Source organism: Podarcis bocagei (assembly GCF_964188305.1).
Source record: "Podarcis bocagei genome assembly, chromosome: 2".
Taxonomy (NCBI): domain Eukaryota; kingdom Metazoa; phylum Chordata; class Lepidosauria; order Squamata; family Lacertidae; genus Podarcis; species Podarcis bocagei.
The window spans coordinates 12,694,384-12,708,688 of record NC_138126.1 but is presented as its reverse complement, the minus strand read 5'-3'; the positions used below and the strand labels follow the sequence as shown (position 1 = coordinate 12,708,688).

At 46.2% G+C, this 14,305-nt stretch overlaps 1 protein-coding gene across 5 annotated transcripts; it reads right to left on the bottom strand.

The window, feature by feature from the left end:
• Positions 1-3,779: 3,779 nt before the first annotated feature.
• On the bottom strand, positions 3,780-12,652 carry LOC308581086 (neurotrophin receptor-interacting factor homolog). 5 transcript variants are annotated; one of them, XM_081183552.1, is made up of 3 exons: positions 12,575-12,652; positions 6,400-6,522; positions 3,780-4,794 (listed from the first exon to the last, which is right to left on the bottom strand). In XM_081183552.1, exon 3 carries the CDS (start codon positions 4,772-4,774, stop codon positions 3,971-3,973), a length of 804 nt encoding a protein of 267 aa, XP_081039678.1. In that variant the 5' UTR covers positions 4,775-4,794; positions 6,400-6,522; positions 12,575-12,652; the 3' UTR covers positions 3,780-3,970. The 5 variants fall into 5 exon arrangements, with proteins under 5 accessions (XP_081039678.1, XP_081039679.1, XP_081039682.1 ...); XM_081183553.1 differs by lacking the exon at positions 12,575-12,652 and adding an exon at positions 8,750-9,213 and having other exon boundaries at positions 6,288-6,522; XM_081183556.1 differs by lacking the exon at positions 12,575-12,652 and adding an exon at positions 8,750-9,213.
• Positions 12,653-14,305: the final 1,653 nt, after the last annotated feature.

Here is a 14,305-nt window from a genome sequence, read left to right as displayed (position 1 = left end):
TCCCTTAAAAAAGAGGAAATGTTGACAGCTATGATCCTGGCTAAGTTGGTATCTGGCCTCTAACAGAGGCTTATGCCAAGATCCTATTTTCCACTGTCAAAAGTAGCACTTAACATTTCAGTTCTTCCAAACGTTAAGTCAAAATTTCTTTTTGTTGGTATTTGAACCCATTGGTTTGGATCCTACCCCTGCAGTATACATGGAGGAGCCTTCAACCTTCCAGATGTTGCTAAACTGCAAACCCTATCATCCCTGGCGATGCTTACAGGTGACATTTGAAGGGCCTAAGGTTCTCCATACCTGCTGTAGAGTAACAAAAAAAATTTTTCCTTGTGAGTTCCTTCCAAAGTTTCCCTCTTCCCCCTAGCATAGAAAAAAGATGACACATTTGGTAAGTTAATGGTTTACCGTATTTTTCGCTCTATAAGACGCACCAGACCACAAGGCGCACCTAGTTTTTGGAGGAGGAAAACAAGGGGGGGAAATATTCTGAATCCCAGAAGCCAGAACAGCAAGAGGGATAACTGCGCAGCGAAAGCAGCGATCCCTCTTGCTGTTCTAGCTTCTGGGATAGCTGTGTAGCCTGCATTCGCTCCATAGGACGCACACACATTTCCCCTTACTTTTTAGGAGGGAAAAAGTGAGTCTTATAGAGCAAAAAATACGGTACTTACAACCTCTCTGAAGTTGAGATTCATGTGCTTCAGAACAGATTGCACAGGCAGTTACAAAGTTCCTAAATTATGGGTATAGGAACTCATGAATGGCTTCTTAGAGCCATGGGGTCTGAGCTTGGAATAATAATAATAATAATAATAATAATAATAATAATAATAATAATAACAATAATAATAATAATAATAGTTGTTATTATTACCACTCCCCATCGTTCAGCCCAGATCTGAGTTCCAGCTCTGAGGGCCTTCTGGCAGTTCCCTCATTGCGAGAAGTGAGGTTACAGGAAACCAGGCAGAGGGCCTTCTTGGTAGCCCAGTGGAACACCCTCCCATCAGATGTCAAGGAAATAAACAACTATCTGACTTTTAGAAGACATCTGAAGGCAGCCCTGTTTAGGGAAGTTGTAAATATTTGATCTTTTATCACATCTTTAATATTCTGTTGGGAGCCGCCCAGAGTGGCTAGAGAAACTCTGTCAGATGGGCAGGGTATAAATAATAAATTATTATTATTAAATTATTATTATAGCCCACCCATCTGGCTGGATTTCTAGCCCCAGCTCAGACCTCTTTACACACTGAGCTTCTCAGGTAGACTGGAAGGAGGACAAAGGCTTGATTACCTAGTTCCTCCCAGGTTGAGCTAAACCTGGCAGGATAGCTTTCTCTATGGTCTTAACCCCTTCATGCATTAATTAGACATGCATGTTGGTTATGAGGCTGGTTATCCCACACTTCTAGCCCATCAAAAGAGCCTACTGGATCAGGCCAATAGCCCACCTAGTCCAGCATCCTGTTCCCCACAGTGGCCAACTCGATAAGACACCTCTGTGAAGCAGCTGACAAGCAGGGAATATGCACAATAGTCCTTTCTTGCTCCTGCACCCCAGAAACTGGTATTAAGAGATGGGCTGCATCTGATCCTAGAGACAGTAGAGTAAAAATCAATCTATTGGCCATCTATAGCCTTTTCTGTTGAGCATCCTTTGAAAATGAAATTGACAGTGGCTTTGAGGGGAGAGGAATGATCCCCCTGGAGAGGCTAACATGGACTCTGTTTTTGTGCTTTCCTGGCACCAAGCAAAAGCTTGCTTTTGTTTCCCCAGGTCCTTCAATCTCTCTCATCCTGTTACGTAACTGATATTTTATTTCAGTGTTTCTGCAGAATAACCTGATTTAGCTTTTGCAGCTGGGCTGTGTGGGTTGGCTATTATTTGTTCCGGGTTTCTTATACATTCCAAGATTTTGGGTTGTTATCCTGTTTCAGTCAGCAGAAGGGTGCCGGAACCTGCAATGGAAAGTTTAGTTTCTCATAATTCTGTATTAGTAACAACACCCGTGGGCGACTTTAGCCACATATAAAAGAGCTTAGCTTTGAAACTGCCTTTCTGAGTCATTTATGAGTCAGCACTGATTTTGGAAAAATTATATAGTCCCTGCTGTCTCATAGGCAAGACATATTTTTTATACAAGAACTGATTTTGAATGTACAGTGGTACCTCGGGTTAAGTACTTAATTCGTTCCGGTGTTCCGTTCTTAACCTAAAACTGTTCTTAACCTGAAGCATGACTTTAGCTAATGGGGCCTCCTGCTGCCGCCGGAGGATGATTTCTGTTCTTATCCTGAAGCAAAGTTCTTAAACTGAAGCACTGTTTCTGGGTTAGCGGAGTCTGTAACCTGAAGCATATGTAACCTGAAGCGTATGTAACCCGAGGTACCACTGTATTTCTAATTCTATGAAAGGTGCCAACCTGAAGGGCAGCTTGCAGCTTTGCTTCAGAGTCAGTGCTGATATAGTAATACAGGCACCTTGCCACTCACGTGCAATCAGCACATGGTTGTCTGCTGATGTGCAGTTTTTTTTTAATAAAAAAGATATTTATTAAAAGTTTTTAAGATATAACAAGAAAAATGAAAAATAAACATACAAAATAAAAAACAGTTAAAAACACACATTAATTTTCAATAGCATAACTTCCGTACACTTATTTCCTCGGGCTTCCTCATACCTCCCTTCTTTGTATTCCAGTTCAATTTGTTAGTTCAGCAAATCCTTACCATTAAACTTTAACCCATTTGTAAAACCTCTTTTTTCCCCCCTTCCTTTCCTTAAAATATCACAGCTGAAAACTGTGATGTCTATCCAACATCCTTCTAACATTCATTAATTTTACAGTGTTTCTGTAAGTAGTCTTTGAATTTCTTCCAATCGTCTTCCACCGACTCTTCTCCCTGGTCTCGGATTCTGCCAGTCATTTCCGCCAGTTCCATATAGTCCATGACCTTCATCTGCCATTCTTCCAGAGTGGGTAGATCTTGTGTGTTCCAATACTATGCGATGAGTATTCTTGCTGCTGTTCTTGCATACATAAAAAAGTTCTGTCCTTCTTTAGCACCAATTGGCCGACTATGCCCAATGCTGATGTGCAGTTTTGGGTGCCGAAAGGGGCGGGGCAGGAGCAGAACGGACTTGTGCATGTCCCACTGATGTCCCACAGCAGCCAGGAATGGAACCCCTGTGTAAGAGGGATTCCCCTGTATATAATTTTGGGCCTGATAATAAATGATCCTTATCCATTATATTTATTATTACCAAAAGAAAAGTCTCAAAACAAATTACAATTTAAATAATTTAACAATCTATTAACTTAACTGGCTGAGTTTTAAAATTAAATATAAATAGAATTTTAATTAATTTGCATTACAGTGGTACCTCGGGGTTACATAAGCTTCAGGTTACATACGCTTCAGGTTACAGACTCCACTAACCCAGAAATAGTATCTCGGGTTAAGAACTTTGCTTCAGGATGAGAACAGAAATCGTGCTCCGGCAGCGCGGCGGCAGCAGGAGGCCCCATTAGCTAAAGTGGTGCTTCAGGTTAAGAACAGTTTCAGGTTAAGAACGGACCTCCGGAACGAATTAGGTACTTAACCCGAGGTACCACTGTATTTTTAACCACTGTTTTTCCCCCATCCACAGGTATCACTTCTGATTTACGCAGATATTTTAAACGGTTAAGTTTGATGGTTTGAAATATTTTCGAATCCGTAATTGGTGGTGTATGGATTTCGTGAAATAAATAAAAACAATTGACAAAAGGTTGTAAGAAAATCCCTCCCAAACGCTTCATGTTTTCTTGCCACAGAATTCACAGAACCACAGGGCAGAGTCCACACATCCGCCCTGCCTTTAAGGGCTTACAGTTTTATTATCAACTTTAAACATTTCCTTTCCACGTAACAATCTGCGAGGTTGAAAAAGAAGAAGCATCAAACAGGTACTGGAGCTCTTCTATGTGGCCTCCCCAGCTGAGGTTGTTGCCATGTTTGTGGTACTGAGACAGTTCCTTTCCTCAGAGAGCTCTGTTGCATAACGGAAGGTCCGTGTGGTATGGATTCTCTCGTGAGCTGTAAGGTTTGCGCTCTGGCTGAAGCTTTTCCCACAGGCGGCGCACATGTACGACTTCACTCCCGTGTGGGTCCTTGCATGAACAATAAGGATGGATCTCTGGTTGAAGCTTTTCCCGCACTCGGAGCACGCGTAGGGTCTCTCTCCTGTATGGACCCTCCGGTGGGCTTTGAGATGCGACGGATTACTGAAGCTTTTCCCACAATCTGAGCACTTATGAGGCTTCTCTCCCGTGTGGATTCTCCGATGAGCAATGAGGTGCGACTGGTGGCTGAAGCTCTTCGCACAGTCGGCGCACTTATAGGGCTTCTCTCCGGTGTGGACTGTCTCGTGGCCGCTGAGGTTGGAGCGGTGGCTGAAGCTCTTCTCACAGTTCGGACACTTGTACGGCCTTTCCCCCGTGTGCATTCTCTGATGTATGACAAGGTTGGAGCAGCGACTGAAACTCTTCCCGCAAGCTGAGCAGTTGAATGGCTTCTCTCCTGAATGGGGGCTTTCGTGCAAAGTCAGGTGAGGCTTCTGTCTAAAGACAGGCCCACACTGAGCAACTTCGTCCTCTTTCCTCACTAGGGGATTCTGCTGTGGGCTTCCAGAGCTTTCCCCCCAAGCAGGACGGTGAGGAATGTTCTGTTTGGTACTTCCCAGCAATTCCACCACTCCACAATGTTCTGGCCGATGTTGCTCCATCTCCCATGTCCTCTCATCGCCTAGGGGCATAAAGAGAGATTCCCAACATGAGTCATTCCATGTATCAAGAGGAGAAAGAACATCAAGAAGCAGGCTAAACTAAACAAGAGGTGAAACAATAACAATAATAAAATTATAATAATTTATTACTTATGCCCCATCCATCTGGCTGGGCCTCCCCAGCCACTCTGGGTGGTTTCCAATAGAATATTAAAAATGCAATCAAACATTAAAAACTTCCCTAAACAGGGCTGCCTTAGAAGATGGTGTTTAGGCAATACATGCAAAAGAGCGTCCAAATACTGTAAGTTCTTTATCCAGAATTTTTCTTTGTATTTCACATTACACTGGCACCTCGGGTTAAGTACTTAATTCATTCCGGAGGTCCATTCTTAACCTGAAACTGTTCTTAACCTGAGGTACTACTTTAGCTAATGGGGCCTCCTGCTGCCTCCGCTACCTAAAGCGTATGTAACCTGAAGCGTATGTAACCTGAAGCGTCTGTAACCCGAGGTACCTCTGTATGAGGTTTATTTCAGTTCTACTGGTTTCACTATTTCACCTTATCCTTCCTAGATATGACATAAATTTTTCCCATTCTTTTTTAAATGTTTCATCACCCTGTTGTCGAATTTCCCCCATTAATCTAGCTATTTCTGCATATTCCATTACCGTCTGTTGCCATTCTTCTACTGTTGGCACTTGCTGTTGTTTCCAAACCTGGGCTAACAGTAACCTTGCCGCTGTTGTTGCATATAAGAATAATTTCTGGTCATTCTTAGTAATGTCTTCTCCTACCATTCCCAAAAAGAATGCCTCTGGCTTTTTCAAAAACGTGTATCTAAATATCTTCTTTAATTCATTATATATATTTTCCCAATACATTTTTACCTTATCACATGACCACCACATGTGAAAGAAACTACTTTCTTTCACCCCACATTTCCAGCAATTCTTGTTTCCTGTTTTATACATCCTTGTCAATTTAATTGGCGTGAGGTACCATCTGTACATCATTTTTAACAGATTTTCTTTTAACAAGGTACATGCTGTAAATTTTAGTCCAGTGTTCCATAGTTTTATCCACTTCTCATATTCAGTGTTATGGCCGACATCCATTGCCCATTTAATCATAACACTCTTGATTTCTTCATCTTTTGTTTGATCAATGTAACCAATGGTAGTTGTAAATGAGTATAGACAGACAATAAGAATTGTATATACAGGAGGATTTATTTGACTATAGACACTCTATGGACGAATACGAAAGCAGAACAATAATATACAAATAATATATAATATAATATACAAATAATATAGACAATGTGAAAATGTTAGATGTGATATAAAAGGCCAGAAGAGGGAAGGAGGGAAGTCAGCTCTGGGGAGCAGGTGTAAATGTCAAATGTAATACAATATGTGTATGTGGAATGTGCAAATGAAAACCAATAAAGTATATTATGGGGGGGGTACAAATAATGTAAGTTCTTTTCTAAGAGTTACGAAAATTCACCAGAGTCAATTGGATGTTCTTCCTCATTTTGACTGGAGAAAGGGGAAAAGAGGGGGAACACATTCTAAGGCAACAGAGCAATTCTGCCATCTCATCAACAGCAAATTCTTACCCAAGGAAATGGCACTCGCATTCTCGTCCTCCTCGATGCAAACTGGCCCCTGCCAGGTGTCCGCCTGATCCTCCTTGGCCTCAGATAGAAGCGCCTTCTATCTGCTTTGCAAAGCTCCGGTACCTGGAAGAACAAGTGAGGCAAGAGTTTCAAAAAGCATGGGGGAAATGCAGAGAATACTTCAGAAAACAGTGCCCTAAATACATACCTGGACTTGTTTCGATTAATGTCTGCAGGAGACTTTGTGGATATTTAAGTTATAATTAGAAAAATCTTAATAATTATTCATAAAGGAAACAGCTTATAAGAAGTAAATAAGGAGGTCAGATACAGGATAAAGGAAGTCTTTTATTTGGTTGTTTGTATGGTTGTATGTTATGCTTATTGTATTTCTGTACTAGGGGGTGGGGGGTTTATGTTATGCTGTAAATAAAATTTCCAATAATTTTTTTTAAAAAAAAGAACAAGTGAGGATCCCATTCAGGGAACAGGCCCAAGGCTTGGAGAGGGCAGTCCCAAAAGGGAGGGTTCCCCTCCCTCTCTCTTAACGCCAGAACCTCAGGGGGCGGGAACCACAATGAGGCAGAAAGTTAGGAGATCCAGGGCAGGCAAAAGGAAGGACTTCTTTAGCACAGGGCTGAACTACAGAACTCCCTGCCACAAGAGTCAGGGACGGCCACCAAATTGGGTGGCTTTAAGAGAGGACTAGACAAATGCAGGGAAGAGACGGCTATCAATGACTGCTGGTCACAATGGCGGAAGGAGCGATGCCACCAAATACCAGTTGCTCCAAACTGCAGGTTGGGAAGAGTAGTTGTATTGTGCTCTGGTTTTGCTCCTCTGGTCGGTCACTGTAGGAAGAGGATGCTGGACCAGGTAGGCCTTTGGCCTGATTCAGGAGCAAGGCCTTCTGCAGGTTCTTAAATTCAGGTAGGATAAGGCTGCTGGTGACTACTAATCACAATACCTGCTATTGCAGGCAAGGATACTCCTCAGGTTACATACGCTTCAGATTACAGACTCCGCTAACCCAGAAATACTGCTTCAAGTTAAGAACTTTGCTTCAGGATGAGAACAGAAATCGTGCTCCGGCGGCACGGCAGCAGCAGGAGGCCCCATTAGCTAAAGTGGTGCTTCAGGTTAAGAACAGTTTCAGGTTAAGAACGGACCTCCAGAACGAATGAAGTACTTAACCCGAGGTACCACTGTACAGTCGTACCTTGGATCTCGAACGCCTTGGCTCCTGAACAAATCGGCTCCCGAACGATCAAAAGCTGGAAGTGAGTGTTCCAGTTTTCGAATGATTTTTGGAAGCTGAATGTCTGTCGGGGCTTCTGCGGCTTCTGATTGGCTTCAGGAGCTTCCTGCAGCCAATCAGAAGCTGCACTTTGGTTTTCGAATGTTTTGGAAGTTGTACGGACTTATTGAATGGATTTCGTTCGACTTCCAAGGTATGACTGTAGTTGAAATTCACCAGGCACATTTTACAACTGGCATGGGTCCAATGGCGACCATATGGAGATTTCAGGATGACAGGTTGGCTAGTGACATCTCTACCTGACTGGCCCCTTCCAGCTTTCTTAAGCAGCTAAGGAGAGCTCATTTATTGCATATGTCTCCAACCTTTTTCTCCAAGGAGTCTATGGTTCACCTCCCCTCCTCAGTGAAACCCTACAACGTCCCTGTAAGGTAGGCTAAGGGGCTGTGACTGGCCCAAGCTCACCCATCGAGCTTCATGACTGAGTGGGGATTTGAACCCAATCTCTCAGCTCCTAGTCCGACATTCTAACTACCACACCACACTGGCTTCCTAGAGTTCTTCTGCTATGAGGCATCTCTATAAATTAAGTCAGTCCATAAATATGGGGAAAGAAAAATGTCACTTAGAGAAGGATCTGAAATACTTTCATTGAAGCTTCAATTAATTTTCTTCTGGGTTGTTTTACTTGATGTGTCAATGTGCCGTGAACTGCTTTGAGATATTTTTTCTTTAAAATATAAAGTGGTATAGAAATTAAATGAAAAAATAACAATAACAAATCCCATTGGGGAAATGGTGCCTAGACTTTCCATTGTGGTGACTGCAACCTAGGTTTAAGGTGCCATTTGACGATTTGCTTATATATCAGTGTTTCTAACACTGTTTCTCTGAGAAACTGGGAATCACAATCAGGAAGACCATTGTTGCACTAGGCTTCTACTGTTCTCATGGACATCTGTTTGGCCACTGTGAGAACATCTCCCCCTGTCTGCCCTCTATACTCAACTACCTTATTTCTCCCATTCTTCTTCTGATTAGGCCATATGTATTTAAAAACTCTTCAGAACTGAGCAACTTCCAATCTCTCACCTGAGCTTCCTGTCTCTTGCCTTCTTGCTGCATCAGTAAGGCGTTTTCCACCAGCAACACAGCCTGGGCACAAGTCTCCGGGCCCCGTTCCTTGACCCAGCCCTGCGTCTCCAAGGGCAAGACAGCCAGGAACTGCTCTAGGATCACCAGATCCAGGATCTGCTCCTTGCTGCTTCTCTCCGGCTTCAGCCACCGGTGGCAAAGTTCTCGGAGCCTTTGGCAAACCTCGCAGGGGTCGTCACCTTCCAGATAGGGGAATCGCCGGAAGATCTGCCGCAGGGTGTCTGGGTCGGCCTCATCTGGAATCTCTTCCTTCACTTCCCTGTGGCTGGCCTTGCCTTCGCCCAAGATGCCGCTCTCAGACCATTGGCCTCCCCTGCAGAAGCCTGGCATCATTCGGCTCACAGTCTTCTCTCCTATTTCCTGCCTACCAATATCAGCTGCACTGCCGGTAGAGGACAGAAAACCATACAGTGGTACCTCGCAAGACAAATGCCTCGCAAGACGGAAAACCCGCAAGACGAAAGGGTTTTCTGTTTTGGAGGCGCTTCGCAAGACGAATTTCCCTATGGGCTTGCTTCGCAAGAAGAAAGCCCATAGGGAAATCTCCGGGGACCTCTTTTAAATGCTGGTGGTGGGGAGCAAAGCCTTTCCCAGGAAGGCTGGCGGGGGCCGAAAGGCTTTGCTCCCCACCGCCAGCATTTTAAAAGCAGTCCGGGATAGCAGGGAAGCGCTTCCCGCTATCGCGGACGGCTTTTGAAGGCAGGCGGGGGGGAGCAAAGACTTTCGCCCCCCGCCTGCCTTCAGAAGAGGTCCTGGACCTCTTCTGAAGGCGGACGGGGGTGGGGAAGTCTTTGCTCCCCCCCACCTGCCTTCCCGGGAGAGCGGAGAAAGGCAGCGCGTTTCTCCGCTGTCCCGGACGGCTTTTGAAGGCAGGCGGTGGGGAGCAAAGACTTTCGCCCCCCGCCCGCCTTCAGAAGAGGTCCAGGACCTCTTCTGAAGGCGGGCGGGGGGCAAAAGTCTTTGCCCCCCCTGCCTGCCTTCCCAGGGGCTTTTACATTGCCCCGGACAGCGGAGAAGTCCTCCGCTGTCCCGGGGTTTTTTAAAATGCTGGGGGTGGGAAGAAAAGCCCTTGCCCCCCCCCCAGCCTTCAGAAGAGGTCGGGGGACAGACTGTCCCCGGACCTGGTCTGAAGGCGGTTTCCATAGGAACGCATTAATTGATTTTCAATGCATTCCTATGGGAAACCGTGCATCGCAAGACGAAAAAACCGCAAGAAGAAAAAACTTGCGGAACGAATTAATTTCGTCTTGCGAGGCACCACTGTACCTTGAAATGGGAGGCTGCAGCACCAATGGCTGTGGGTTGTCCTCTCTCGAGTGGAGAGACTCCACTTTCCTCAGGAACTCCTGCAGTTGGGCCTCCCTGTGTGGCTGTGGCCCCTTATAGTTTTCCTTTGTGATCTCATGCAGTCTGGCTCTCACCCAGAATGGTTTCGTGTGCTCGCTCCAGATAGCAAGTGGGTCTTCTCTCAAGTCAAGCCGCGATTCTTCTCCTCCGCCCTCCTCCTCTCTTTTCACCCGCTTCTCCACCACAGTTTGAACCCGGACGCCACTAACTGAACCCCCTCCTTCGTTCGCCATTTTACCTCTCCTTCTCCCAGACCAAAGCCAACCTGAAAAACAGGACTGCTGTTTAACTGCGTAACGACAACGTGTGTGTATTTCTAAGGGGTGAAATTCAACCTCCCTGACTAGCAAGGTTTTCCTCCCTCCCTGCGGAGAGTCAGCTGGCAATATTTAGACCAGAATGTCTCAAATGTTTGATTCTCCCCCTATTTCATCACCCCAACAACCCTGTGAGGTAGGCCACCCAGTAAGCTTCATGGCTGAATGGGCATGTGAACCCTGGCCCACCAGATCCAAAGAGCACTGGTGGTTGTGTGACTACAAATCCCATCATCCTCGACTACTGGGCATGCTGGCTGGTGCTGAGGGGAGCTGCAAACCAACAACATCTGTAGGTTCATAGTTCCCTACTTCTGGTAAACAGATTACAGTGGTGCCCCGCAAGACGAGTGCCTCGCAAGACGGAAAACTCGCTAGACGAAAGAGTTTTCCGTTTTGGAGGTGCTTCGCAAAACGAATCTCCTATGGGCTTGCTTCGCAAGACGACAATGTCTTGCGAGTTCCTGCTGGTTTTTTCCCCTCCCCCCTTTTTCTAAGCCGCTAAGCCGCTTATCAGCTGATCCGATCAGCAGATAAGCCGCTAAAAGCCGCTAATAGCGCTAATAGCGCTAATCCGTCAATGGGCTTGCTTGGCAAGACAAAAAAACCGCTAGACGAAGAGAATCACAGAACCCACTGTAAGTGCAGTATATGAAGCTGTTTTCCAGGGGCAAAACACTGGTTGATCTGGTCAAGTAACTCAGCCTCTGTTGTCCTAAGAACATACGAAGAGCTTGCTGGATCAGGCCAATGCCCCGTTTAGTCCAGCGTCCTGTTCTCACAGTGGCCAACCAGACCAGCAAGCAGGATTCGAGCGAAAGACCCCTCTCCCCCCCTGTGGTTTCCAACAACTGGTATTCAGAACTGGTATTCCAGCAACTGGTATTGCTGCCTCCCAGCGGTGGAAGCACAGCATAGCTGAGCAGCCATTTATAACCTCCGTGAACTTGTCTGATCCTCTTTTAAAGCCCCCAAGTTGGTGGCTATCGCTGCGACCTGTGGGAGTGAGTTCCATAGGTCTGCTAATGTCATCTAATGTTTATTGGATGGATTTCCCCCCTAAATTGATTTTTGAATTCTGAATTTATTGTTATTCACGTTTTATACTGTATTTTAAGGTGTTTTTTTTGTTGCATCAATTAAGTGTTTTAAATTTGTTGTTAGCCACCCTGAGCCCAGTTTTCTGAACTGGGAAGGGCGGTGTCAGGGAACTGCCATCAGCTCAGAGGCGAAAGGTGTAAGAGCAGTTGTGTTACAGGGAGCCTCCGAAGGTCTTGAGAAACAGTTGTTCCTCTGGCGAGGAGGGAAGCCCCGCCTCCAGTGGGGAAGGGGCGCAGGGACCAGAAGATGCTAGGGAGAGCCTCAACACCGAGCCTGAGCAAAGGGGAGGGGAGGCAAGTCCCCCTTCGCCAGCGCCCACGTTGCGCAGTAGGTTTGCGCGCAGAGAGAGGAGGAGAAGGATGGGGGTCACACGACTCCCAGATTCTGCTAGCGACTGAGCAGACATGGACTTGTGATGCTCTGCACTGTAAAATAGTTTGTACAGATAATGAAGCCTGGAAAAGACAGGTTGGAGTCTTGCCTGTTTGCTCTTGAGCAACCACACCAACACCTGACAGGCAGGTGAATAGGAAACCCCAGAGAGCCACTGTCCATCAGTGTAGACCACATCAAGTAGCCTCTGGGCTTCCTAACCCCCTTTCCCGCTTTCCTATTTGAGCATACAGGGGAACATTGTCAACATCAGAGCCCAGACTCTCAAGGGATAAACTTCCCAGAGGGTGGACCAATGGCACGTAGTACTGAGCACATGCAAACAACACAGGCTGAGGGAGAGAAGGGGGCAGATTCTGAACTCTTCTCTCCTTGCCAGCAACCTTTCAAGCGGAGGTTGGCAGGCCATCTGTCCTGGATTTCTGCATTGCAGGGGGTTGGACTAGATGTCCCTCGGTGTCCCTTCCACCTCTACAATGCCATGATGCAGACCGGCGTCCTGTCCTCCCATCTGACTTGCCTCCTCCTGCCCTCATCCCGTGCAGTTTCCTTTGGGCTCGTCTTTTCCCCCCTGCTGGCCTTCCCCGTCCTCTGCCTGACTCACCGGAGCTCCAAGAAGGAGGGAAACCACAAGCCAACTGCGCCTGCCCCGCGTGGGAAATTCAAACGCTACTTTCCCACGGTGGGCGGAACAGGAAATGACCTCACGGGTAGCGCGCAGCCAGCCTCCCCTCCTCGCCTAAAAAATCTAGCCCCTCTGGGCATCGACTCGTTAGCTTTAACTCCTTCGTGCATCTGCTCACCTTAGCTTCAATATGAGGGCGTAAACCTCCAAGGACCTGTGTGGGAAATCCTTGCTTTATAGAATTATATATAGCTCCCCTATGGGGAAAGGTGCTTTTTAATTAGAGGCTTTTTAATTTATTTCTTAAATTTAAATTAGTTTTTAATTTAATTTGGGGCTCTGCCAGGGTGAAGCTACAGTTCCCAGGATTGTTGGGGGGGGGGAGAGCAGGAGTTGTGTTTTTTTAAAGGTGCATTGGGTGTGCTTTAACAGTACAGCATGGATCCACTAACAAAAGGAGGGACTTCTTCACGCAGGGCATAAACTGTGGAACTCACTGCCACAAGAGGCGGTGATGGCCACCAACATCATCATCACCATAATCATCATTTATTATTTATACCCCTCCCATCTGGCTGGGTTTCCCCAGCCAAACAGACTCCCAACAGACTCTTAAAAGCACAATCAAACATTAAAAACTTCCCTAAACATGGCTGCCTTCAGATGTCTTCTAAAAGTCAGAGAGTTGTTTATTTCCTTGACATCTGATGGGAGGGCGTTCCACAGGGCGGGAGCCACTACCGAGAAGGCCCTCTTGAAAGGAAGTTAGACAAATTCATGGAGGGTAAGGCTATCAACAGATAAGACACCTGACAGCTAGGTTCTTCTTCCGCTGTCAGAGGTTGTATATGCCTTTGAATACAAGGTCCTGCTGGTGGGGGCGGCTTCCCATTGAGGCTTCTGGTTGTCCAAAGGATGCTAGACTAGACAAGCCATCAGTATGCAGATCTGCAGGGAAGAGGATTGGGACAAAATCTCTATTTAGTTGACCCTTGGGGGTCACTTCCAACTCTATGATTCTGTGACAACTAGAACAGTAGTTGGGTCTGCCTGTCACTGGCTCTCTGGCACCACCTACTGTTGGTCTCCCTGCCATTAGCCCTACCAGTCCTAATGAGCACCAGTCCCAAATAATTCTCAGGACTGTAGTTTTCCCCTCAGAGCTACAATTCCCAGCCCCCTTAAAAAAGGCAGTAACCAGGATTCTTTGCAGCAAATCATGTGCATTTGGTACGAATCTGCCCAAACATTTGCAGGGCCACAGCAGGTTTCCCATCTCTGCTATAAAAATTACAAGACAACTGCAAAAGTCCTGAGGAAGACCATCTTTATTTTACAATCTATTTGAAAAACTACTGTCACCATAAAGTTTACCATAAAGTAAGTGTCCAAATGGGATGCGGGTGGTGCTGTGGGTTAAACCGCAGAGCCTAGGACTTGCCGATCAGAAGGTCAGTGGTTCGAATCCCCGCGATGGGGTGAGCTCCTGTTGCTCGGAACAGTGTTTCCGGGCACTGCTCTGGTTCGCCAGAAGCGGCTTAGTCATGCTGGCCACATGACCCGGAAGCTGTACGCCGGGTCCCTCAGCTAATAAAGTGAGATAAGCGCCGCAACCCCAGAGTTGGCCACGACTGGACCTAATGGTCAGGGGTCCCTTTACCTTTTACCTTTAAGTGTCCAAATAACTGCTAGCAAACTAGCAGGGTGAAA

What these genes read in the sequence shown, in the direction of transcription:
- LOC308581086 (XM_081183552.1), bottom strand. Translation starts at nt 4,774, where the DNA reads ATGGAGCAACATCGGCCAGAACATTGTGGAGTGGTGGAATTGCTGGGA.